The sequence below is a fragment of the Schistocerca piceifrons genome, chromosome X (genome assembly GCF_021461385.2).
Source record: "Schistocerca piceifrons isolate TAMUIC-IGC-003096 chromosome X, iqSchPice1.1, whole genome shotgun sequence".
Classification (NCBI taxonomy): Eukaryota; Metazoa; Arthropoda; class Insecta; order Orthoptera; family Acrididae; genus Schistocerca; species Schistocerca piceifrons.
The window spans coordinates 467,591,765-467,619,401 of NC_060149.1; the positions used below are offsets into that span (position 1 = coordinate 467,591,765).

General features: G+C 43.9%; 1 protein-coding gene across 1 annotated transcript in view; it reads left to right on the plus strand.

Annotated features, from left to right (window-relative positions):
- The window catches only part of LOC124721645, a 504,773-nt gene that overhangs the window by 293,249 nt on the left and 183,887 nt on the right, over positions 1-27,637 (plus strand). The window contains exon 3 of the mRNA XM_047246708.1: positions 3,267-3,671. Within this exon, the coding sequence (XP_047102664.1) occupies positions 3,267-3,671 (405 nt within the window). The remainder of the gene's footprint in view (positions 1-3,266; positions 3,672-27,637) is intronic.

Below are 27,637 nucleotides of genomic sequence, written 5' to 3' on the forward strand. Positions count from 1 at the left end.
ACCTCAGCACACACAAAACACTACGTATTATTAAGGAGACTACAAATGTGTGGCAGTCCTTCATGCGGGCCTCTTGCAGGTACTCTGTGGTTCTCTGCCGGCTCCGCTTTGGCCACGCTTGGGTGACACACGGCTACCTCCTGCGCCTTGATGATTCACCTCATTGTCGGTGCGGCGCCCGCTGACAGTGGCCCGTATCTTGGTGAGCTGTCCTTCTTTGGCTGCCCTGCTGCGGATTGTTCAGTTACCGGACTCGTTGCCATTAATTTTAGCTGACAACGCCTCATAGGCTAATTTAATTTTACTTTTTATACGTGACGGTGGGTTTTATCATTCTATATAAGTTTTAGCGCATGTCCTACGTCTTTTCGTGTTCTCCATTCTAATGCTTTTAGGGTGGATGTTTTAATGTATTGCAGAGTGGCTGGCTTTTCCTTTTTATTCTCATGGTCGACCAGCCACGGTCATCTGCTATCTTGTTTTTACCCCTTCTTCCTGTTTCTTGCTTCTCTCTGTGGTTTTCTTCTCCTGCTTTGTCCATAGCAGTGTTGGTTATCCTTCTGTCGTTCTTCTCGTTCTTGCTTTCTCCAGTTATTGTATTGTACGTCTCCTTTCTTTTCTTCTTACCCTTGTGTAATTATTTTACCGGGAACAAGGGACCGATGACCTCACAGTTTGCCCCCCCCCCCTTTTTAAACCAACCAACGAACCTTATCGACAATGTAAGTATAGAGACGGGGATTAGCGATCATGATGTCATTATAGCAACTATGATTACAAAAGTTAATAAATCAGTCATGTAGGCTAGGAGAGAGTTTCTGCTAGATAGAGCAGATAAGCCGTAATTAACATCTTATTTAAAAAGTGAATTGGCATCACTTGGTGCCAGTAAGATGGATGTAGAGGAATTATGGGCAAAGTTTAAGCAAATTGTAAGTCGTGGTCTGGAGAGTTACTTGCCCAGTAAGTGGATGAAGAATGGAAAAGACACACCATGGTTTAATAACGAAATTCGTAAGATGCTAAGGAAGCAGAGGCTGCTGCACTCTAGATTCAAAAGGGGACGCACAAACGACGACAAGAGAAGGCTAGTAGAGATTCGTGCGTCTGTGAAAATATCTATTCGTGAAGCATACAACTACTACCACCGTCATACCCTAGCATAAGATCGGGCAGAGAACCTGAGAAAATTCTGGTCGGACGTAAAGTCGTTAAGCTAGTGTAAGGCTTCCATTCAGTCCACATCAAAATGAAAGCCGAAGTTTTACATTTCACTTTCTAGAAATCGTTCTTGCAGTAGAACCATAAAAGATATCGTCATTTGACCATCGGACAGATTCGCATATGGACGACAAAGAAATAAGCATACCTGGCGTAGAGGAGCAACTAAAAGATTTGAAAAAAAAAAAAATAAATCACCAGGTTCTGATGGAAGCCGGCCGTGGTGGCCGAGCGGTTCCAGGCGCTTCAGGCCGGAACGGTGCGACTGCTACGGTCGCAGGTTCGAATCCTGCCTCGGGCGTGGATGTGTGTGATGTCCTTAGGTTAGTTAGGTTTCAGTAGTTCTAGGGGACTGATGACCTCAGATGTTAAGTCCCATAGTGCTCAGAGCCATTTGAACCATCTGTAGCCAATAAACAGATTCTAATAATACTTAGAAAGTGTAGTTTTTGTGCAAACATACACTTTTTTTAAATGGAACAGTGCCTATTTACATTAACAAACCAAAAGTAGGGCAAATTATGTCAGTGGTGTTTGTTGCAAGCGTTAATACCTCCGTTAACAGCCTGCAATGGGGCACTGTGTCAAATGCTCTCAATCTAGAAACACGGAATCTGCCTGTTGCCCTTCATGCATAATTGTCAGTACGTCATGTGAGAAAAGGGCAACCTGAGTTTCACTAGAGAGATGCTTTCTAAAACCATGTTGATTCGTGGACATAAGCTTCTTAGCCTCAAGAAATTTTAATATATTCGAACTGAGAACGTGTTCAAGGATTCTGCAGCAAACAGAAGTTAGGGATATTGGTCTGTAATTTTTCGGGTACGTTCTTTTACCTTTCTTATATACTGGAGTTGCCTGCGCTCTTTTCCAGTCTGTTGGGACTTGGTGCTGGGCGAGAGATTCACGACAAATGCGGGCTAGTTAAGGTGAAAATGCCGTAGAGTACTCTTTGTAAAATCGAACTGGGGTTCCATCCGGACTTGGTGATTTATTTCTTTCCAAATCTTTCACTTGCTACTCTACGCTAGGTACGCTTATTTCTATGTCGTCCATAAGGGTGTCTGTCCGATGGTCAAATGGGGGTGTGCTTGTACGATGCTCCTGTCTGAATGACTTTTTTAACGTGAAATTTAAAACTTCTGCTACACAAGACTGGCCAACAAGGGGCCAAAGGGAAGCCTTAGACCCGCTTAGCGACTTTACGTACAACCAGAATTTTCTCAGGTTTTCTGTCAGATGTTTAGCTAAGGTGTGACGGTGGTAGGTGTTGTATAGCTTCGCGCATAGAGCTTTTCACAGACGCACGAATCTCAGATAACTTTCGCTTGTCGTCATTTATGCGTTCCCTTTCGAACCTAGAGTGCAACAACCTCTGCTTCCTCAGCATCCGCCGAATTTCGTTATTAAACCATGGTAAGCCCTTTCCATCCTTCACCCACTTACAAGGCACATATCTCTCCAGACCACGATTTACAAGATGACTGTGGGTGCGTTTTCGTAACTTATCTTCCATTTTTGAAAACCGTAAAACCACATTATTTTATCCTGTTTAACAAATGCGGTTAATCGTTTCTCAAGGAATGAGCCCTGTTTAATCCCAATCTATCGTCAAAGGATTTTATTATTTCAGTTAGTTACATAATGTTTTGATTAATCTTTGGTTTAGCAGGACATTGATTTCATGGAAGACATTAAAAAATGTTCAAATGTGTTTGAATTCCTAAGGGATGACACTGTTGAGGTCATAGGTACTTAGACTTACACTAGTTAAACTAACGTATGCTAAGAAAACACACACACACACACACACACACACACACACACACACACACACACACACACACACACACGCGCGCGCCCGAGGGAGGACTCAAACCTCCTGCAGGAGGGGCCGCGCAATCCGTGACCAGGCATCTCAAACCTCGCAGCCACTCGCCGCGGTGGATGATAGTATTTGAAGTGATCATAGAGAATAACCATTCTTTTTTACTGTGTTGAAATTGGTGTTGTATGAGAACTTTAGATAAATTAATTTGTTGCAGGTGCAGTATACCGAGTGAATGATGGTAGTGTTCGTGCATATGGACCATCGCAGTGGCATAATCCTATGTCAAATGTTCCTGTGAGACAGTCTGCTACAGAAGAGAACTTCAGTCCATCCATCCACCCATATGCTTCAGGAGATTTTCCAAGATTTCCACATGGTGCTGGTGGTAATCCACATCCTCAACACAACCACGAGAAGATAGTGAATGCTAATAGTGGCGAGCCCCAAGGCACAGTGCGGAGAGAAGTCACCCCAATAAGAGAATATGCTGATTCATCACAGGGACAGAGGAACTCAATACTGAGAACTACAGCTAGTCCAGTCTTTCAAGACAGTGGAATCCTTCGACGAACAAGTGAAAATCACAGACCCGATTCTCGTGCCAGTTACCCAGAAACAGGTAAATGATCGTATATCAGTACTGCAAACACTGCAGACCAGGTCGACTACACAGTTGTTTTGTCGAGTTCTGTATTTCCTGCTAATAAGAAGGTAAAAACACTATGAAAAATAAAAATGTACTGAAATATACCAAACAAGGTTTAATATAAGGAATTTGTACAACTACACAGATGGACGTAATGTCACTGTAACTGAAAGAAAGAAATCGGCGAACAGAAAAAAATAACTGAATGATTAATACGAAATCTTCATTAGTGGGTATTATATTTTGCAGAGCTAGCAAGAATGTTTGTAAATTAAAACACATGCGTGAGCAGTAGCGAATATTTAAAATACAAATACTGGATTTTGTTTCTTTAAAATAGTTTTTGGGAGCCATTTAGAGTTATGTACATTAAATAGCGAAGGAAGTGTTATATCTCCCGTAGTGAGATGATAGCATCCATGAAAACACTTAGCATGATCACGAAGTACCACATCACACGGCTTCTGCGATAAACATTGTCAACCGAACTGGCGCGCAATGAGCCGAATGCACGGTCAACGACAAACACAGACTGCAAGAGCGAGACAGCCCAAAGAATTTACAACACGAATACAAGTGAGCGTAAGCTGAGCAAAAAGGAATCCAGTTACAGGCTGACGCTCCACCAGAGACCGGTAGTCAGAGACAGACAAGGACCGGGGGACACTTTCTGCTAGACGCAGTGTAGAGGGGGGGGGGGGAGGAGTTACTCCACCTCCATCAGATCTCCTCCTCCCTATCCCTGGCAAACAAGTCTCCTGGTTGGTCGGCATCTCTGTACGACAGATCAAATTATACAGTGAGCATAGCACAGGTGGTGGGAACATCTGTGGGTGCCATTCAGTTCTGGGACACAGAGGGTTGGTTGGTCCTCCCCCCCCCCCCCCCCCCTTTTGCTAAGGGCTCCTGTGAGCCTGCTTAGTTTAATGCAGGCATAGCTGCTTTGTTTGGCCTTTGCAGGCTTTGCTGACCTGCTGCAGTTATATGTTCATGTCTAGGCAGTGGAACCTTGCTGATACTGTGAGATGGTCCATTGGCCAGGAGCACTTTCCACTGAGCACAATAGGCCGAAGAAAACCCTTGGTTTACGGTTGTGCAGCACCTCAGCCAGAATGCGCCAGTGAAGTTGCTCACAAGGGAACCTCCCCATCGCACCCCCCTCAGATTTAGTTATAAGTTGGCACAGTGGATAGGCCTTGAAAAACTGAACACAGATCAATCGAGAAAACAGGAAAAAGTTGTGTGGAACTATGAAAAAATAAGCAAAATATACAAACCGAGTAGTCCACGCGCAACATAGGCAACATCAAGGACAATACGAGCTCAGGAGCGCCGTGGTCCCGTGGTTACCGTGAGCAGCTACGGAATGAGAGGTCCTTGGTTCAAGTCTTCCCTCGAGTGAAAAGTTTAATTTTTTCCTTTCACACAATTATCAAAGTTCAGGCACTCACACATAATCAACTTCGATCTCCAAAATTCCAGGGCATGTTCAGAAGTGCTTGGACATATGCAGGATTTGACGGTCTACACACGGAAAAATTTGAAATCGTTAAAAACATATGTTTTGACACAGCAGAGGGAGAACTGTGCTACTGTGAAACTGTTGCATTCATTTGTTGCAGTTTATGTGACAAACTCTTATGTTTTCATCACTTTTTTGGGAGTGATTATCACATCCACAAGAAAACCTAAATCGGGCAAGGTAGAAGAACTTTTTACCCATTCGCCAAGTGTACAAGTTAGGTGGGTCGACAACATATTCCTGTCATGTGACGCACATGCCGTCACCAGTGTCGTATGGAATATATCAGACGTGTTTTTCCAGTGGAGGAATCGGTTGACCTATGACCTTGCGATCAAATGTTTTCGGTTCCCATTGGAGAGGCACGTCCTTTCGTCTACTAATGGCACGGTTTTGCGGTGCAGTCGCAAATCACAGACACTAAACTTATTAAAGTGAACAGAGACGTCAATGAACGAACGGAACGGACGGATCATAAGTTTGCTGAAATACAGAAAGTAAACTTTTCGCTCGAGGGTGAATTTGAACCGAGGATCCCTCGTTCCGCAGCCTCTCACGCTAGCCACGGTACCACGGCGCTCCTAGGCTCGCATTATCCTTGATGTTGTATATGTTGCGCATGGACTACTCGGTTTGTATATTTTGCTTTTTTTTTCGTAGTTCCACAAAACTTCTTCCTGTTTTCTCGATTGATCTGTGTTTAGTTTTTCAAGGCCTATCCACTTATAACTAAATCTGAGGAGGGTGCGATGGGGAGGTTTCCTTGTCAGTAAGACGCCAAGAAACTTTCTAGGTAATGTCAATGCTATTTTCTGTAGTTGTTGTTTGGATGTTATGACCAACTTCTCGACCTGTGCGTTTGATAGTGTCAGGGACGGCACAGTGGTCAGGTGCTGAATTCCATTTTGGTGGAAGAACGCTTCAGAAACCTCAGATACGAACGGATGACTCTTGCCTGAGACCAGGGTATGTGGCGCACCTTCGACAGTGAAAATGGCAGCCAAGGGCTGAATTACAGCATGTGACGTCATGGAGGACGACCGAGCAACATGTGGGAAATTAAACAAGGCGTCTATCACCAACAACCATATAACCCCTAACAAGGGGCTGGCATAATCTACGTGCTTCCGATCTTGTGACCCAGTGACATGGTGCATTGTTATCCATAACAATTCCATGGTTTTTTCGGAACATGAAGTCCATAAATCGCTGCAGATGCTCTCAAAGTAGCCGAACGTAACTATTTCCAGTCAGTGATCGATTCACAGGTACAGGTACAGTGAAGCGACTCTAACAGCCTCTCCTGTACAAATGTCAACCTCACCTACCCGAGTTGCAGCTAAGGATTGCTGCACGGTACACCCTGTTATTGCTAACGAGGCTCTGACGACCGAGTGTTTCCCGGGATAAGGAAACGCCCCCTATCAAGTGCCAACGGTCTCAAAGAGAGCGGATGAGCGGATAGAGGCAGGGCACTCTCTTGTCCTTGGAGTGAGAAATTGCTCCTAAAGGCGGAAGAACTTCACAGTCAACGGCATAGGATGGAGAAGGCAACGGGAAACCACTCCATTAAAGATCACTCAAGATATCCCAAGAATCAGTAGCGCACCATGCCAGAATCTTCTGTTAAACATAAATCCGGAGTAATAGTCCCCCAATCGGATCTCCGGGTGGGGACAATGGAAGGTCAGGCAAAGTTGAAGAATACACTAAAAATAGCAACATGGAATGTAAGAACACTCCTCCAATGCGGGAAATTAGAGAACCTCAAACTAGAGATGGACAGAATGGGAACAGACATAATAGGAATATCTGAGATGCGATGGCCTGAACCAGGAGACTTCAGATCAGGAAATTATCGTATCATTCATACAGGTACTAACCAAGGAACAACTGGAATCGGTGGAGTTGGAATAATTCTAAAAGGAAAACTCGGGAATCTAGTCACAGGATATGTGCAATTTAACTCTAGGATAATACTAGTCAAAATTGGAACCAAACCAAAGAACACGGTAATAGTACAAGTCTATATGCCGACATCGGCAGAAGAAGACGATGTAATAGAAACAGTGTATGAAGACATCAACAAAGTTATAAATTATGTTAAAGGTGAAGAGAACTTAATTATAATGGGAGATTGGAATGCTAGTGTTGGAGAAGAGAAAGTTGACGGAATTGTAGGGAAATATGGTCTAGGAGATAGAAACGAAAGAGGAAGCCGGCTAATTGAATTTTGTGCCAAAAACAAGTTGGTCATAGCGAACTCCCTTTTCAACCACCATAAAAGAAGAAGGTACACGTGGAAAGCCCCAGGAGATACTAGAAGACACCAAATCGACTATATATTAGTAAAATCGCGTTTTAAAAACCAAATCAAGGATTGCAGAAGCTACCCGTCTGCGGATATTAATAGTGATCACAACCTTGTAATGATGAAATGCTTACTCAAACTCAAGCGATTAGAGAGAAAAACGAACAAAGTATGGAACAGAGATAACCTAAAGTCTGAAGAACTAGTGATCCCTTATGCACGGAAAACTGATGAGATGGCATCAAACATTATTCCCGGGAGTACTAACGAGGAGTGGAAACAAATCAAAGAAGGCATACATAAAGCAGCAGAAGAATTTATTGGGAAAGCCAAACCTGTAAACAGGAAAGAGTGGATAACACCTGAAATAATTTGTCTAATGGAAGAAAGAAGACTATACAAAAATGCCTCTGACGAGCAAAGCGAAAACAAATATAGAAAGCTTAGAAACCAAATAAACAGAGAATCTAGGAAAGCAAAAGAAAATTACCTCAACAGCATTTGTAAAGAGGTGGAGGAAAACATGGTTAAAGGAAAAACTGACTTGGCCTACAGAACAATAAAACAAAACTTTGCTAAACGGAAAGTAAAATCTTCAGGAACTATAAAGAACAAAGAGGGCAAGGTACTATTTGGATATGACACGCTGAAGAGATGGCAAGAATACATTGAAGAGCTATATCAAGGAGACCCTCTAACAGATAATATGATAGAATTAAGCGAAGAAGTAGAGAAAGAAGAACTAGGGGACACAATTCTGAAAGATGAATTTGAAAAAGCACTAAAAGAACTACCAGATAAGAAAGCGGCAGGTGTTGATGATATACCTTCTGAACTAATTAAGAAATCAGGAGACAAAATGAAAGCTACATTACTGCAACTCATACAGAAAATATACAAAACAGGTGAAGTTCCTGAAGACTATCAGAAATGCATCATATTCCCCATACCTAAGAAAGCATCTACTATGGACTGTGAAAACCATCGAACACTCAGTCTTCTTTCACACGCATCAAAAATTCTAATAAGAATAATTTTGAAAAGAGTTGAAAACCAATTGAATAGCACTCTAAGTGAAGACCAATTCGGTTTTAGAAGCGGTGTAGGGACGAGGGAAGCAATCTTATCTTTAAGACTAATAATTGAGAAACAAATTTCCAAAAACAAACAAGTATTTATAGCCTTCGTAGACCTCGAAAAGGCATTTGACAATGTTGTATGGCCAGAAATGTTTAGAATTCTGAAGAAGGCTGGTCTGAAATACAATGATAGAAGGATAATCTTTAAAATATACCAAAATGAAACAGCCTTAGTTAAGAAGGAAAACAAAGAAGAAACAGCAAGAATAAGGAAAGGAGTGAGACAGGGATGCCCACTATCTCCAGTAATTTTCAACGCATATATCCAAGAAGCAATAGACAAAATAAGAGAGAATATTGAAGTAGGAATAAAACTTAACGGAATGAAAATAGATATGTTGCGATATGCAGATGATATCGCCATAATTACAGAAAGGAAAGAAGATTTAGAAGCCGCACTCAATGAAATGGAAAACACCTTAAAAGAACAGTATGGAATGAAAATAAATAAGAAAAAGACTAAAGTGATGGTGAGTGGCGCCCTGAACTACAATGAACCCATACGAATAACAATAAAGGGAGAGAAACTAGGGCAGGTTACAGAATTTAACTACTTAGGTAGCAAAATAACAGCAGATGGAAGGAGCAAAAGTGACATTAAAAACAGAATACAACTTGCCAAAATAGCATTCAATGGAAAAAGAAACTTACTGACGAGTAGAAATGTTAGTTTAGACGTAAGAAAGAGAGTCATGAAAACCTATGTGTGGAGTACAGCCCTTTACGGATGTGAAACTTGGACTAGTGGAAAAGAAGAAAAGAGAAGATTAGAGGCATTCGAAATGTGGTGCTACCGGAGAATGGAAAAAATCAGCTGGCGAGACAAGGCTACAAACGAAGATGTCCTCAGAAGAGTGAAAGAAAACAGATCTCTTTGGCGAAATATACAGAAAAGAAGAATAACCTTCATAGGTCACATTTTACGGCATAACAATTTCATTAAGAGAATATTAGAAGGAATCATTGAAGGAAGAACTCGCCGAGGACGACCTAGATTAAGCTACATTCAACAAGTAATAAATGACACCGGGTGCCAGACCTATGCAGATATGAAGAAGAAAGTTGACAAAAGAACGGAATGGCGTGCTGCTGCCAACCAACCTGTGGGTTGATAACCGAAGAAGAGAGAAGAGATCGATTCACTTGGGCCGAAGGACCCAGTCCATTCCATATAAGCACAGCCCACACCATTATGGAGCCACCACCAGCTTGCTCAGTGCCTCGTTGGCAACTTGGGTCCCTGGCTTCGTGGGGTCTGCACCCTACTCGAACCTTACCATCAGCTCTTACTAACTGAAATCGGAATCATCTGACCAGGCCACGGTTTTCCACTCGTCAAAGATCCATCCGATATGGTCACGAGCCCATGAGAGTCGCTGCTGGCTATGTCATGTTGTTAGCAAAGGCACGCGCGTCAATCGTCTGCTGCCATAGCCCATTAACGCCAGATTTCGCTGCACTGTCCTAATTGATACGTTCGTCGTACGTATTATATTGATTTCTGTGTTTATTTCACGCAGTGTTGCCTGCCTCTTAACACTGACAAACTCTTCTCAAATGCCGCTGCTTTCTGTCGTTAATTGAAGGCCGTCGCTCACTGCGTTATCCACGGTGAGAGGTAATGGCTGAAATTTGGTATTCGCGGTACACCCTTGACGCTGTAGACGTCACAATATTGAATTCCGTAACGATTTCCGAAATGGAATGTCCCATGCGTTCACCTCCAACTACCATTCCGCGTTCAAAGTCTGTTATTCCCGTCCTCGGCCGTAATCACGTTGGACACGTTTTCACATGACTCATGTAAGTACAAAAGACACCTCATTCACTGCCCTTTTATACCTTGTGTACGCGATACTACCGCCATTTGTATATATGCATACTGTTATCCAATGAATTTCGTCACCTCAGAGTATTTCAGCTTTATATATATCACATTTTATACTTTACTGGAGCATAAGGCGTAAACAAAGTTCACAATACAGATTTTTCATTTGCGCTGTTTAAGTCCTATCTGGGTTTATATGAACTGGATAATGGGGAAAGAAATGGAAATGATGGGTGTGAATTCGTGACTTCCACTCTCACAGGATATTGTGATAATGTAATGCCGGAAGTTGTGAATTTGTGATGGACTGGGATTCGAACCAGGATTTACTATTAACTGCTTCGGTCATCCAGACACAGTTTCTGACCGACTCAGATTTCCAAGTTATCACATGCTGTAATGCAGCATCACTCGTCCATTAACCCCCTGCTCCAGATATACCGACCGTTGTAACGAAGCCATGAGACACTGAGAAGCTGTATAAGGACTCCTGCTACGGGGTAAATAAATGTTTCAAGCTGTGATTGCTGGAGGGAAATCTACTCACTCACATCATCTGTGTGGCCCATCGTGCAGACCCTTTAAGCTACTCTCTTGTAAGTATGGTTGTAACAGAATGCACGACAACCTCAAAGGGTTGCACAGTGGTAATCAGTGAAAGGAGTTCTGGTAGAACAACACAGGTCGCAAAAACAGGAGTACATTAGCTGTTCTAGTTAGTAGCTGGTGACAGTAACATCCAACCAACTAGTCGACCGTCACTAGCTAATGTAGGGTCACTGGTCTGTAGGGAGAGGGAGAGGGAGAGTTCTGTTACCGGTAGGTGCCAGAGGAGGATGTTTCTTCTCCAGCTCGGTGTAGGCAGTCACAGTCTGCAAAGATTGTGATACAGGAACCGTAAGAGACAACGATCTGTTTCCTTAATTGATAGATGTTATGTTCTATAGCTAGGGTAGCACATTTTCGGTACTGGGCAAAGTCATTGTCTCTGCAGTTGACGAATAGTGGTTCTTCACATGATGAGTTTACATGAAACAGCAGACCAAAGTCTCAACAAATTGGGTTTTTCATACAGTGGAAATGCATACACCTGAAGTTTTGGCATTTAAAGCACCGCATCAAGAGTGCGAAATTGTGCTTTGTATCACAGCGGTGAGCCATGATTTTGACTTTTTCAGGGGGCAAATCCTCCTGAAAAGTCAAGATGAATGCTCCACTATCACCTTTGTTGTCTGGCAGGCCTCTACATACACGACATATAAAGTGGTCCATAACTTTACCAAATTAAAGTGTAATTCTTCATCCATCTGCAGTGTTAAGCCCTGGTGAAAACTGAACCATGTGCAGGCTCATATTGTATATCACAGTAAAAGTTAAATCACTAATATTCAACATTGGGCAGGATACACTGTTTAATGAATACAGAACCACTTCCTAATTTTCTGAGGAAAGCTTTTTGATGCCATATACTCTCACCAACGGCCCTCCCTGCAGTCAGCACCCATCGAGAGTTGTACACCACTGGCTTGATGGGCACAGCCCTGAGTCCAAGTGGGACATTACGAGCAGTAGGTGTTATATATAACTTAGCGAACGAACGGAGGCTTGGATGAGCAGTATGTGATTGGCAAGTTTTGGTATAGTGGCCAGGTGAGGCAGGTAAAGAGGGACTATCCAGGGGTCTGAGCAGCCACAGTGAGCTAGAGCTTGGGAATGCGTACTCACTTTGCTCTAATATAGACTTTTGAAACTCAACGTTGCTTTTCGTGGCTTATTTATTCAGATAATCTTGGTGAACTCTTAAGATGTGGGAGAATTTGTTCAGGTAGTTGCACTGGTGCAGTTTACAATGCCATGGGCATTAAACATTGCCTGTGTATGCTCTGCTTGGTCTGATAACACTGTTATTTCAAAACACATATTTGTTCTACTGTGTGTAATCCCCAAAGGGTCGCCCTTCCTTTGCCTCTCTTGGAGTTCTCATTTATGTCAGGTGCGCTATCCTTCTGACTTCGTTTAATCTTGAGGTTTTGGTTTGTCGTCTTTTCCTTTCTGGTCTTTCTTAGGGGTTTGAACTCCATCTCTAAATTTGAAATCTGTAGTGTGAGGCAGATGAGGAAGAACTCCCTCCCTAACATCCTTGGTGTGGGTTTCTCTCTTCTCCTCCCCCTTCCCCTCCCCTCCCTCTACCTTTACCCCTGTCTTCTCTCGCCCTGTCACCTCCTTGCTAGGTCACCCTCTTGGTAACCAGTCTGTGTGGTGGAGCTGTTCTGTACCATCTGACTGACTATCTGATTGCACTGCTGATACTTGCACTGTGAATGCCTCTTGAAAGCCTTGGACTGGTTGCTTACCTTTTTGGGGCATCAGAACTCCCAGTAATGACTGTCACTGCAGGCAGCTGTTGCTGTGGCTGGGTGGCACCCACGAGGTGAGCCCCTGATTGGAGTGGGTGGTACCAGGGCAGAAGTTCGACACATGAAAGATGTTAAACTCTGGCCGCTCTTCCGCGGTCACGTCTCTTCCTAGGAATACTTCAGTTCCTGTTTCTGCCTTCCCGCTCTTTCCCCCTTGGTTACCCACTGGGTGGAGAGCCAGGCTCACTGGTTTGTGGCGCAACCCTTTCTGTTGTTCCTGATCTGTACCAGGACTGATGGGGAGACTTTTTTCGAACACATTGAGAACAAGCTCGGTGAAGTTGAGTCCTTAAGCAAGACGAAATCTGGCTGCCTCCTTATAAAGACAACCTCTGCCAGCCTGTTGGCCTCATTTCATGCCCCCAAATGCTTAGGAGACATGCCAGTGAATATCACCCCTTACAAGTATCTCAATATGTCACAGGGTGTAATTTTTCATAGGGACCGTCTCCTTCAGTCTGATAATTAACATAGGGCCAATTTGAAACAATGTTGTGTTTATTTGATCCAGCATGCCCAGAGAAGCCGTGAGGACATTAATGTAGACGCTGGCGCTTTCATCCTATCCTTTGAGGGGGATACCCTACTGAATAAGGTCAAGGTAATGGTATACAGATGGGACGTCAAACCATTAATTCCCCCTACCAACATTGCTGTCGAACGGTCCACCTCCATCCAGAGCTCCACCTTGCCAATGAACTCCTTCGTATTGAGGAGACGCATCGCTTTCTTGGCATGCTGTTTGATGCTCAGCTCACTTGGACACCTCATCTTCGCGAGCTTAAACAACAGTGCTGGCGGCACCTCAACATCTTTCGCTGCCTCAGCCACACCGTGTGGGAGGCTGCACGAACAACCCTCCTACAGCTCTATAAGGCCTTAGTGCAATCCTGTCTCCATTACGGGAGCGTGGTGTACGACTCAGCAGCACCTTCAACGTTTCAGATCCTCCACCCGATTCTCCATTGTGGCGTCAGACTGGCGACAGGTACCTTCCGCACTAGTCTGCTGACTAGCCTTCTTGAAGAAGCTGGAATCCCTCCCCTACGATTCCGCCGACAACAGTTGCTTGCGTCATACATCGTCCGCGTCCATGCCTCGCCCGACCACCCAAACCGCAGGCTCCTTTTTCCATCTTCTGCACTCCCTTCCCCACGACGGCGGTCTAGGTCGGGTCTCCCGATCGCGGTCCGCGTTCATTCCCTTCTCTCGTCACTCGAGTCCTTTCCCCTTCCTCCATCCTTCCGGCCCTCTTCTTTTACCCCTCCTTGGTCCCTCCCTCGCTTGCAGCTTTACTTGGATTTGTCATGCGACTCCAAGTCCTCCGTTCCCCTGCCAGTCTTCGTCAACAATTCCTGGCTCTTCTTGCCTCTTTTCGCGATGCAGATGTAGTCTACACCGATGGTTCTGTGGTCGATGGACGCACTGGGTTTGCTTTCATCCACAGCGACTACATTGAGCAGCATTCCCTGCCTTGTGGGAGCAGTGTTTTCACTGCGGAGCTGGTTGCTCTTTATCGTGCACTCGCTCACCTTTCCTCCTGCCCTGGGGAGTCATTTGTCATATGCAGTGACTCTCTGAGTGGATTGCAAGTACTCTACCAGTGTTTTTCTCTGCACCCTTTGGTGCGAGGTATTCAAGATGCTGTTTTTGCTCTCGCCGAGTGTGGTCGTTCAGAGACGTTTGTGTGGACCCCAGGCCACATCTGCATTCCAGGAAACGAACGTGTCGATCGGTTGGCCAAACAGGCCACCACTTCGCCACCCCTGGAGCTTGGTCTCGTGGAAAGGGACCTCTGGTCAGCACTACATCGCAAGGTCCGCGATGTCTGGAGCTCTGAATGGTCTGTATTGAACACGCCAAATAAGCTCCACATGGTAAAGTCGTCCACGGCCGTATGGAACTCATCCTTGAGGACCACGCGTAGGGGCTCAGTTGTTCTCTGCCGTCTCCGAATTGGACGTACGCGGTTGATCCACAGCTATCTCCTTCGCTGTGAGAACCCACCCAAGTGTCGCTGTGATGCAGGGCTGACAGTGGTCCATCTGCTGACTAGCCTTCTTGAAGAAGTTGGAATGCCCCCTTGCGGCAGTCTTTTAATTTACCAGCTGCACTTACATTAATCCTAGGTGACGATGCCTCTATAGCTGACTCAGTTTTACGTTTTATCAGTGCAGTTGGGTTTTATCAATCACTCTAGTGTGGGCGCTCTCGCATGATTTCTCAGGCTACACCCACTCCAGCGACTTTTAATTGTGACGTGGATACCAAAATAGTGTCTTTTATGGTAACAAGCTGTGTTGGTACCTCTATCAACGCTTTCCAGCTGGAGGTTCTTCGTTTGTAGTTGAGTGGTTGACCTTTTACCTGATCCATCAACCACTGTAGTCTGTTTTACTCTAGTCAACTATTTGCTCTGCTCCTTTTAAGTGTCCTCTATTTTGTGTTATTGCGGTGTTCATTTTAGCTCTGTACCCTTTGGTGTTCCCTCCCTCTGGGTGCAGAGGTTACGCTTTTACTGTATAGGCCTTTTACAAGTATGCCTGTTTGGAACAGGGGACTGATGACCTCGATGTTTAGCCTGCATCAAACCCTGTAACCAACCAACCAACATTGCTCCTGTTGCCTCTAGTTCGGCCACATGTCCTCGCGATGTGATGCCACTCCCATCTGTGGTGACTGTGGGGAGCCCTTGCACCCCCCTGCTTACTGTGTAAACTGCTTTGGTGTCCAGTGCATACAAAGGGGAAAAATCCAGGAAATAAAGATCCTTGAGTGTCTCAGCTACTTTGAGGTCCAGAAGAAGATTGACAAACTTCATCCTGTGAATCTCTGATTTATCTTTGCCTCAGTTATGTCTTCCTCTCCTCTCCCCTCCTCCTGACCCCCATCCTGCCCCCTTCTCTTCCCTCCCCCTCTCCAGCAGCTCCCACCCCTTGCCCTCTAGGAACTCTTCCTTCTCTTCTTCCCCCTCCTCCTCCTCCTCAACCAAAGAAGAAGTCCTCTTCTCTGGCTCCCTCTAGAGACGAGGCTCCCTGTCAGAACACTCCTTTCCAGCGTTCTCAAAATACGAAGCCTCCAACCTCAGTTCGGATGAGGGACCCACACTCCAAAGGCCCAAAATCTGCATGCTCTTTTTCCAATCTGGACATTGCTGCCGGCCGTTCCCTTACTGATAACACCTCCTACCTCCCTCTGAAGGAGAAGAAGAAGAAGCAGCGCAAGTCCAAGGATGAGGCTTCCCTGGTATCCCTGGCGGCTTTTTCCCCTCACTCCGAATCAGACCCAGTTTTTATGGATGTCACCCTATCCTCGTTGGTAATGACCAGTGATGCAAGGACATGACCTCCCCTAGGATTCTTTGTTTCTAGCCTGGACTCTTGCCACACGATAATCCAGTGGAATTGTAATGGATATTACCGTCAGTCATCGGAAATACAACAGATTGTTTCCTCTTACTCTGCATTCTGTCTTGCACTTCCAAAAACGCATTTCCGTGAAGACCACTCTCCAATATTTCGTGGTTATCGGGCATTTTGTCGGAATGTTCCCGTCCTGAGACAGCATCTGGAGGCGTGAGTGACTGGATCCCCCTTCATAGCACCCTGGAAGCAGTAGTGGTACAGGTGCGAACGACCCCAGCATTCACTATTTACAATGTCTACCCCCCTCCCAGCAGGCCACTTCCATATATTGAACTGCCTCCCTTAATACAGGGACTTTCAAGGCACACCACCCCCTGTGGGGGAGTGCCACTACGACAGACAGGGGTCTTTTAATTAACCAACTTATTACAGACCTTGATTTGTATCTCCTCAGTGACAGTTCTCCAACCCACTTCAGTGCCACTCGTGGCAACTTTTCTACTGTTGATCTCACGATTTCCTCCCTTGCACCGAGCGAGGTGGCCCAGTGTTTAGCACACTGGACTCGCATTCGAGAGGATGCTGGTTCAATCCCACGTCCAGCCATCCTGATTTAGGTTTTCCGTAATTTCCCTAAATCGCTTTAGGCAAATGCAGGGATGGTTCCTTTAAAAGGGCACGGCCGACTTCCTGCCCCATCCTTCCCTTATCCGATGAGTTTGATGACCTCGCAGTTTGGTCTCCTCCCCAAATAAAATCATCCCAACCCATCCCCCTCCCATGCAAGTGTGGATTAATTACTTTGGTCACTGCATGATGATCTTTGTGACAGTGACCAATTTCCAGTGATTTTTATCGTTCCCCTGCCACCGCCAGGCAGACAGGCCATCAAGCTGGGCAATTACAGAGAGCCAATTAGCCTTTATATACATTCGCTGTGCACTTCAACAACTCTCTCTCTCTCTCTCTCTCTCTCTCTCTCTCTCTCACACACACACACACACACACACACACACACACACACACACACACACACACACACACACACACACAGATTGCATTGATGCAGTTACGCAAGACATCTGTGACACTATTCTTCTGCTGCTGGGATTGCTATGCCTGTATGATCGCTAGCGGCGTCGACCGGTACTGTGGCGGGCCAAGGACGTAGCAGTCGTTATCCAGTACTGCTGATGTGCGCTGCAACGATTTAAACAACACCCTTCACAGACCAGCCTTATCGTTTTTAAGTGTCTCCATGCTATGGCTCGCTACCTTATTAAGCAGAGTAAAAAGGAATACTGGGACATACACTTCTTCATCTCAGGTTTAGTCCAAGGCCTGTAGCCTTCTGGACGACCAGTGACAATCAATTGTCAGGGGTGGTGTCCTACAGGGTGCTCTGTGTACTGATCACTTGTTCCTTGCAAAACACCTCACAGCACACACTACATCAGCAATGACGCCCTCTTCTTATCCTGCTACCTTCCTTTGGCAGAAAATATGAGTTGAAGAAACCCCCTTCTGTTTCAGCCCCCAAAAATCAGAAGCCTATAATGAATGGGAATTCTTGCAGGCTCTTACCTCTTTACATGACATGACCTCAGGCCAGGATTCTACCAGATGATCCAACACTTGGGCGTTAGCCAGAGGCAACATCTACTACATCTACTCAGGGCCTTCAACCAGATATGGCTCACAGGTATCTTCCCCTCTCACTGGCGAGAAAGAGTAGTTATTGCCGTACTTAAGGCTGGGAAGAATCACCGAGTGGGGTGGCGCAGTGGTTAGCACACTGGACTCGCATTCGTGAGGACGACGGTTCAATCCCGTGTCCAGCCATCTTGATTTAGGTTTTCTGTGATTTCCCTAAATCGTTTCAGGCAAATGCCGGGATGGTTCCTTTGAAAGGGTACGGCCGATTTCCTTCCCCATCCTTCCCTCATCTGAGCTTGTGCTCCATCTCAAATGACCTCGTTGTCGACAGGACGTTAAACAATAATTTCCTCCTCCTGGGAAGAATCCAACGTCTCTTGAAAGCTAGCAACTGATTAGCCTGACCAATGAACTTCGTAAACTACTCGAGAGGATGACTAGTTTCCAATTATGTTGGGTACTCGAATCTCGATGCCTTTTGTCCATGTATCAGTGTGGCTTCTGGGAAGGACGATCTACAACCGACCATTTACTCGGATTCTAAACACCTATCAGACAGGCTTCTTCTCAATGCTGACACCTTGTCGCGGTCTTCTTTGACCTACATAAGGCATACAACATGGCTTGATGCCGTCACATTTTAGTTACCCTCCATGACTGAGGCTTTCGCAGCCCCCTTCCGACTTTAATCCGCGAGTTCTTACCCCACCGGCTCTCTTTGGTTAGAGTTAGCATTCTTTCAGCTCCCCTCAGATCCACGAGAACGGTATCCCATAGGGTTCTGTGTTGTGTGTCACACTCTTCCTTGTCGCCATCAATGGGCTTGTAGCCTCTGGTTACCCCGATGTTGTATTTCGATGATTTATGAGTGTGGTACAGTTCCCACTTGGTAGCATCTGCTGACGACTGCAACAAGCCGCCATCCAACGGCCCTGTGTGTGGGCCCTTTCCCATGGCTTCCGGTTTTCCCCCTCCAAAACGCAGATTATGCATTTTTTCTGTCGACCCACAGTACACCACGATCCAGAAATCTATTTAGGTAACCAGTGCGTAGCTGTTGCAGCACAGACTCGTTTCTTGGGCCTTCTTTTTTGATAAAAAGCTCATGTGGGTGCCCCAAATTCGCCACCTGAAGACTACCTACACGCGGAAGCTGAATGCACTACACCTCCTCGTGCACACTTCTTGGGACACAGACTGTGTTACTCTTCTACTAAGGTCTCTCTCGCGTCTATGATATCCAGTATCTTGTACATTGCATCCTTGAAGAGTTCCAGGATGCTAACATCTTCTACGCTGATGGATCTAGAAACGATAGATAAGGTGGGATACTCTTTTACGTCTCCTGGCACCATTTACTGCCAGGATCATGTAGTGTGTTCACAGCAGAGCTGCTAGCCATTAACAGGGCCCCCCATTTTGTCACCCAGGCCTCCCTCCACGGTGTTTTAGTATGTACTGACTCAATGAGAAGCCTGCAGGCTAAAGAAACTCTTGTCATCCGTTGGACTCTGCTATCCATGACCTTATCTCCACCCTTGGCTGTGCTGCCTGCTCAGTTGTCTTTCTCTGGGTCCTGAGTCATGTGGGCATCCCAATGAATGAACCGGCTGACCTTTTGGCTAGAGAGGCAGATATTTGCCCCATTCCCGTTGATGATTCGAGGTGTAGATATGTATGTCCACAGCAGATACCTTTTCCCAAAAGTGGTATGACATCTGTTGCACAACTGCGCTCGGTAATAAACTCCACACAATCGGGGGGAATACTTTGGTTTGGCGCTCTTCCTTCTGCGCCTCTCAGTAGTAGTCTACTGTTTTGTACAGTCTACATATTGGCCATACTAGACTCACTCGTGGTTTTCTCTTGCATAGCGAGCCACCCTCACAGTGTGGCTGTGGAGCCAGACAGGTGGTTTCCCAAATGTGGATGGAACGTCCCCCTCTTTTGGCCTTTTGTACAAAGTATAGCCTTCTAGATTCCATGTCTTTAATATTAGCAGATGATTCACGGACTGTTAAACTGGTTCTCAGTTTCCTAACTGAAAGTGGTTTTTATTTTTAGTTGTAAGGCTTTACTTCACTTCTGAGCAGAGCCAGGTGGCTGTGGTTGGGGCCTGTCTTCATGTTTTTTGGGTCTGGCACCCATGACCACTTCTCCTTGCAAAGACCGCTATTTTATGCCTTTGCTATTTCGGTTTTTAGATTTGTGCTACCCTTTTGTTCCTTCTACTGTGTGTGTTTTTAGCTTCCGCATTTTATAGTTTGACCCCTCTGACTGGATCCGCCCACTTTTAGGTCCACCTGTATCTTACAGGTGTCCACCTGTATCTTACGCATGTAACTTTAAAATCGCGGGACTGGTGATCTCGCCGTTTAGTCCCATAACACCCCTCAATAAATCAACCACTGTGTACAATATTAGCCTCTGTAAGACCATCGTTCAACAAAGGATGCTAGACAATATTTTGAGTTGGAATCCACCACCGGAAATTTACCGTTTCCGTGCTACAGCCGTTTGAAAACATGTTTCCTAGGTAGGTATGCAACAGGGTAGTCTTGGTGGCGGTTGCTTACGTCGGCAGCACCAGGATGGGTGAGGTGCTATCAAAGAAGCTCTGAGTTGTACAAGAAGTGCTGTGTGTGATGCAGAAGCTGTGCTGTCTCATCGATAGCACGTAGGAGCGTTGGCACAGATCAGTGTTGTGTCAAGCAAGCGGTATCCTGGGTCTAGTGGAGCAACTGTTGACTCCATAACTAGGAAAACTGAAGAAACGTACGTTCCAGTGAGGAAGGAGCCATGGTAGATGCAAAAGTGAGATCCATGACAAAAACATGGAAGGATCATAAGGTACCAGCCATGCACCGCATTCCTCTTCCTTAGCAGAAAATGGCAGAGCCATCTCACTGTGTAGACTGACTGTGGTGAATACGACATCTAAAGGTACAGAACTCTTCTTCCCCATGGAAGAAACAGCAAAACCGTCTGGCAGATGCGGATTTGAAGGGAAAACATGTATCAGGCAAGGTCATCATTGAGAAAATGGACTGAGCCAGCGAAGATGGTGTGACAAAGTGACGTTAAGCTTCTGGGAAAACTTCCAATGCAAGAGAATAGTACTCTGCTGTGTAGCCTGTGGTTGGAATACATCAGTGGAACAAAATATGAAGCAACTGAAGTAAGTTGTGTAAAATGAACAAATAGCGTGGGAAAAGCCATAATCGATGTTGCATGAACAAGCTAAGTTGTCAAAACGGAATCTATTCTATAGATCCAGTCTGAGAAAGGATATATCTAGCTAGAAAGTTTTCAGCACAAGGAAGGATATAGTACTGCATGGGCTTGCAGCTTGGTGCTTGTGACACGTGTACCCACAGAGGAGTTGCGAGTGGTATGGGGAATCCAAGTAAGAGCTGCCAGCACATTTTGACTTGTGACACAAGGCTAAGCTGTCACTGTTCCCAAAACTAATAATTAATGCCCTGAACTCGAAAATGTACAACAGTGATCTTTGATATACCATCTCCAACTGGTTTCCTAGTAACATCTGTTGATAATCTCTATGAATAAAAAATGGGATAAATCAATAGGTGAAGGGTCACATAAAAATATCATACCACAGACACAAATGTACTTCATTGGCTACAGTTAACTCTCACAAAATCTATTTCATTCATTGAACACCATCTCCAGCTGGCTACTGCCTCCACAATCTGTTGTGGAGCATCTATCTGTGAGCAAATATATGATGACTAGACTGTATCACTCATTTAGATAACTGGAAAATTAGAATTCTATGTTCATGAACAGAAACTTTCCATACTGAAAAAAGTGAGTTTATGAATAATGAAGGATCACTTACTTCTGACTTGATTAACGCAACTCTTAAAATATCATCTCCAGCCCTGAAGGATTATTTCTTGCCTCTTACACCCATGAGGGCTGCCTATCAACTCCTCAACTTTGTGAGCTCCAAGCAGCTCCATGAAATTGTTTTTGTCATTTAGCCAATCAGTGCGTCAACCCAAGGAACAGAAACGTAGGCACTTCCATTGGCCAGTTCCTGCTCCTGATAAAAGCACTCCTCTAAAACATTCAGTTCCCTGCCAAAACTTTTCAAAATTTTATTTCCAGCAGGTGGTAGAGAACTAATGCCACAATCAGAAGGTCACTAGCTGTCAAGCCAGCATACTGGATTCCAACCGCAACTAACTTAGAAAAATTGCAGAAAGGTTGACCTACAAATAATGCAACACATTATTCCCCCCCCCCCCCCGCCACCCCCCCCGCCCCCCACCTCCACCGGACAATCTTGGTTGAAAAAATTGTGGAATTTGTTGTGGGGTATCGTGGGAATGTGGGAATATTCCCACTTCGGCCCCAATAGTTTAATGAAGTTCTGATAGGTGATGGCACTATACATAGCTTTCTAAATGGCATATGTAACGGAGGTGTCAGAGTTTTGTTTGGTGGAAAAACAGATCATTGCAGATATTCATAGGTGCTTGCAGAATGTCTACAGGGACTTAGCCATGGCTAAACACACTGTTAGTCATTGGGTAAGGCATCTGTCGTCATCATAACAAGGTTGCCCAGACCTGTCCAGCCTCCCATGTGCTGGCCAGCCCCACACAGCTGTGACTCTCGCAATGTTGGAACATGCAGACGCTATCATTTGAGATGATCAGTGGATCACAAAAAAACCTCACTGCTCAACTGGACATCTATTGGTACTGTTTACAAACTCATCCAGCAGTTGGGGTACTCGAAGGTGTATGCCCATTGGGTTCCTTGCCACCTAATAGAAGACCATGAAAAGCAATGAAGGACGATCTGTATGGAACTGTTTGCCATTGTGAGGCTGATCTTGACAAATTTTTGTCAAACATCATTACATGTGATGAAATGTGGGTTAATTACTTCAAACTGGAAACAGAATGGCAATTCAAGGAGTAGCGCCACACCACCTCCCCTCAAAAGAAAAATTTCAAAGCCACACCATCAGCCAATAAAATCATGGTGATGGTTTTCTGGGATTTTGAAGGGGGTTATTCTTTTGTGTGTCCTTCCCCATCACCTCTGAAGTGTGTTATGCTAACCTCAGGAAATTGAATAAATGAATTCAGTGTGTGCAAATGAACTTCTCCTTCTCCATGACAATGCAAGGCCTCACACAAGTCTGCACACCAGGAGGAGCTCACAAAACTTCATTCTACTGTTCTTCCTCATCCACCCTCCAGCCCAGATCTCACACCTTTTGACTTTGCTCTGTTTGGCACAATGAATGATGTACTTCATGGGAAGCAGTGCGTAAGTGATGGGGAAGTTACTGACGCAGCGAGATATCAGCTCTTATGTCACCTAGTAGAGTGGCACCATGTGGACATAAAGGCCATCCCAGTGAGATGACGTAAGGCCATTGCGTTGAACAGAGATTGTGTAGCATTACATGATTTTGTACCAAAAAAAATGGGGGATAATATGGCACACTGGAATCCTGAATAAAACCTACCTGCTTTAAGCAAAAAAGTGTTGCAACACTTATTGAATGCCCCTCACATTATCTCCAGCATGAACAAAACCCATTTCCATCAAATATCAGCTAGTGCATCACAATAGTCAAGAGAGCAAGTCCAAGGGTACAGTAAGAAGTGTTCAGAGGTAACTAAAAATCTTTGTGTAACAAACTTATTATGTGGCTATTTCAACTTTCATATTTCATTCCTGGAAAAATCTAAATTCTGTATCTTAATTACTGCTTTGCCCACCCCTGCTAAAGATTAGTGTTAAGACTATGTAATTATGTATCAAGTGCACATTTCCAGTTAGTGAACTGTCATTTGCTTTTTATGATACATAGACTTTGAGATTCCTGTCACCATAGTTACAAAGATTTTTCTTTAAAACATTTCTGGCATTTACATGTTTCATAACAATTTGTTGTAGACAAGGGGTTTACTGTCACAAAAATAAAGTGTAAATAAAGATAAGCATTAATGTTTAAAGTATTATGATGCACACACTTTTAGTTAAATGACTTGTTTCTGTTGCAAAATCGTTGCTCATTAAACATATATTGTACTAGTTATTGATTTTTGAGGAAAGAGGATCACAAAACATTAATGCTTAGATTATATACTTCTAAAAAAATTTACAATATTTGTCAGGTATCCTATGTGAATCAGTATGTCATAGCAGCTTGATATTTTGTGTGTGACACATGAGGGAATTAATTCTAGCAATGCAGTATGCAGATGTGTTGGTAGCTTGTGTTGTTGAAAGTGTTACTCAGAGCTAAAGGTTATATGTTGCTGCTTTTGAATCATTCTTTTGAACATAAATGTACATGCACAGATACTGATGCAAACCTCAAATTGAGTACATACCAGCAATTCAGTTGTTATATAAAAGTTGGTAATAGTGTCAACAAGATCCGTTAGATGTCCATACCCTTCTTCTTGTAAAGCAGCTGCCATTACAATAGGAATCTGGGGAGGAGAACTGTAAGCAAAAACACACTTATCAACCACATCCGCTATAGGCTATATGGGACCGAGGCTGATATATCAACTTGGCTATTTCTTACACTAAATTATTTGATACAGAACTGTCATTATGCTTCTATGAAACAAAATAAATTATCCATTGACATTGTTTTGTGCGGCTGGTAGTAGACGGATATGTACAGAATGTTTTTGACAATCTCCCCAATGAAACTTGGAAGTCTTCCTTAACATGTTTAAATAAGTGTGTTAATGCTGTTGCACTCTAGGTTCAAGAGGGGTTGCACAAACAGTGTCAAGTGAAGGTTAGTAGAGATTCATCCATCTGTGAAAAAAGCTATGCGTGAAGCATACAACAACTATCATCATCACACCTTAGCAAAAGATCTGGCAGAGAGTCCGAGAAAATTCTGGTCATGTGTAAAAATCATTAAGTGGGTCTAAGGCTTCTGTTCAGTCCCATATTGACCAGTCGTGTGGCAGATGGAGACAGCAAAACAAAAGCAAAAATTTTAAATTACATGTTCGAGAAATAAGTCACACAGGAGAATCATCTTTGGCCATCGGACAGACTCCCATATGGACAATATAGTAATAAGCATCCCTGGCATAGAGAATCAGCTGAGAAATTTGAAAGGAAATAAATTATCAGGTCCAGATCGAATACCAGTTTTATTTTACAGAGAGTACTCTACGGCATCAGCCTCTTACCTAGCTTGCATTTATCGTGAATCTCTCACCCCCACACAAAGTCGCAAGTGACTGGAAAAAAGTACAGTTGACTTCAGAATATAAGAAAGGTGAAAGAATGGCCCTTCAAAACTACAGACCTATAGACCTAACTTCTGTTTACTGCAGAATCCTTGAACACTTTCTCAGTTTGAATACAATAAACTTTCTTCAGACTTATAAGCTTACATCCATAAATCCGCATGGTTTTAGAAAGCATTGCTCCAGGGAAACTCAGCTTGCCCTTCTCTCACATGTTATACTGAGCACTATGGATGACAGGCAACATGCAAATTCCAGTTTCTAAGTTTCTGGAAAGCATATGACATGCTGCCCCATTGCAGGCTGCTAATGAAGGTACGTGCATATGGAATAAGTTCACAGATATTTGAGTGGCTCGAAGGCTTCTTAAACAATAGAACCCAGTATGTTGTCCTTTATGGTGAGTCTTCATCAGAGACAAAGGCATCATCAGAAGTGCCCCAGGGAAGTGTGATAGGACCACTGTTGTTCTCTGTATACATAAATAATTTGGCAAACAGGGTGGGCAACAGTCTGCAGTTGTTTGCTGATGGTGTCTTGGTGTACAGTAAAGTGATGAATTTAAGTGCTTGTAGGAAGACAGAAGATGACTTGGGCAAAATTTCCAGTTGGTCTGATGAATGGCAGCTAGACCTAAATGTGGAAAAATGTAAGTTAATGCGGATGAGTAGGGAGAACAACCCTGTAATGTTCAGATAAAATATTACTAGTGTCCACCTTGACACAGTCAAGGCATTTAAATATCTGGGCATAATGTTGCAAAGCGATAGGAGGTGGAATGAGTTTGTGAGAACTGTGGTAGGGAAGGCGAATGGTCAGCTTCGGTTTATTGGGAGAATTTTAGGAAAGAAATGTTCACATGTAAAGAAGACCACATGTAGGACACTAGTGTGACCTGTTCTTGAGTACTCCTTGAGTGTTTGGGATCTGTACCAGGTCAGATTGAAGGAAGACATTGAAGCAATTCAGAGGAGGGCTGCTAGATTTTTTGCTGGAAGGTTTGAACAAAACATAAGTGTTATGTAGGTGCTTCAGGAACTCAAATGGGAATCCCTGGAGAGAAGGAAGTGTTCCTTTCAGGAAACACTATTAAGAAAATTTAGAGAACCGACATTTGAAGCTGACTACCAAACAGTTCTGCTCCCACCAACAGGACCATGAAGATATGAGAAATTAGGGCTCATACAGAGGAATACAGGCACTCGTTTTTCCCATGATCTATTTATGAGTGGAACAGGAAGGCGAAATGACAGGTAGTAGTACAGGGTACCCTCCACCACATACTTTACGGTAGCTTGTGGAGTATCTATGTAGGTGTAGTTGTAGATGCAGAATGCATAAAACTTCAAGGAACATTCAGAAAGTAATAATATCTATTTCCTTATTTCCTTAGTGACAATAAGTTTATGAATTAGGCCAAAGTCTAAGCCATATTTCTTTGACTAATGTTTTATTACCATCTACAAGAGGTATTCTCAGAGCCTGTAAAGATGTAGTTTGTTATTTTCACTCACAAACTTGATTAGCAAGTCACAGCTGCTGTACTGTTTATAGGTAACCACACAATGATCAACTTGTGACATCATCCAACAACTAACTGAAATTGCTGAGTCATGCAGACGTGATGTGGAGCTTGTACAGCAGAAGAGTTGGTGCTGTTTGTTTCATTTCATGCAACGACTCATGACTTGCTTCATTTCAGTCTTTTTTTTCTGTAATAGTTGTTCTTGTGAGGTTTTATTCTTGTGAGGTCTCTCTGCATCCTAGAATAGTAATGATCAGTCATTAATACAAGTGTAGGGGAATCAAATTTGGGAATCCCTGCTCAAAGTGCATAGCATGCTACTGTTGACTTATCCATGTTTACCAGATGGCAGTTGCTGTTCTCTTCTTACAGCTGGGCACTGATACTTTGTTTATTAGTTTGTATGAAAATTTTACTGAAAGTTTAAGAGATTTTGTGTACACCTACCATGGAAAATGGTCAACAAAGGTCCTTTGCAGTATTCAAATATCTTTGCATCTTTGTCACTTTAAACACTGTGGCAACACTGCCTCTTCCTCAAACTCTACTGATGTGGTCTAGGACTCTTTCTATGAATAAGACGCAAAATTTCTCTTTCCTGTAAAAGACTCAGCTAAAGGATTCTTTTTTTTTCTTAATGAAGAAAAACTCCATAAGGTTCACTTTTTCTAAATAGTGTATTGGTGCATGATGATGCTGGGAAACTATAGCAAAATACATGTCATTTATGCCTTACTGCTACAACACATACTTGCAAGATATCTGTGAATGAACACAACACAAATTGTTAATTCATGTGTTTCTGTGTCATGAAATGCACTTGAAGTCATTCACAGTTCCTCAAAGGCATCATACTGCAGGGCATTCATAATTAAAAGTAAACATAGTTGCTAGTATTTGCA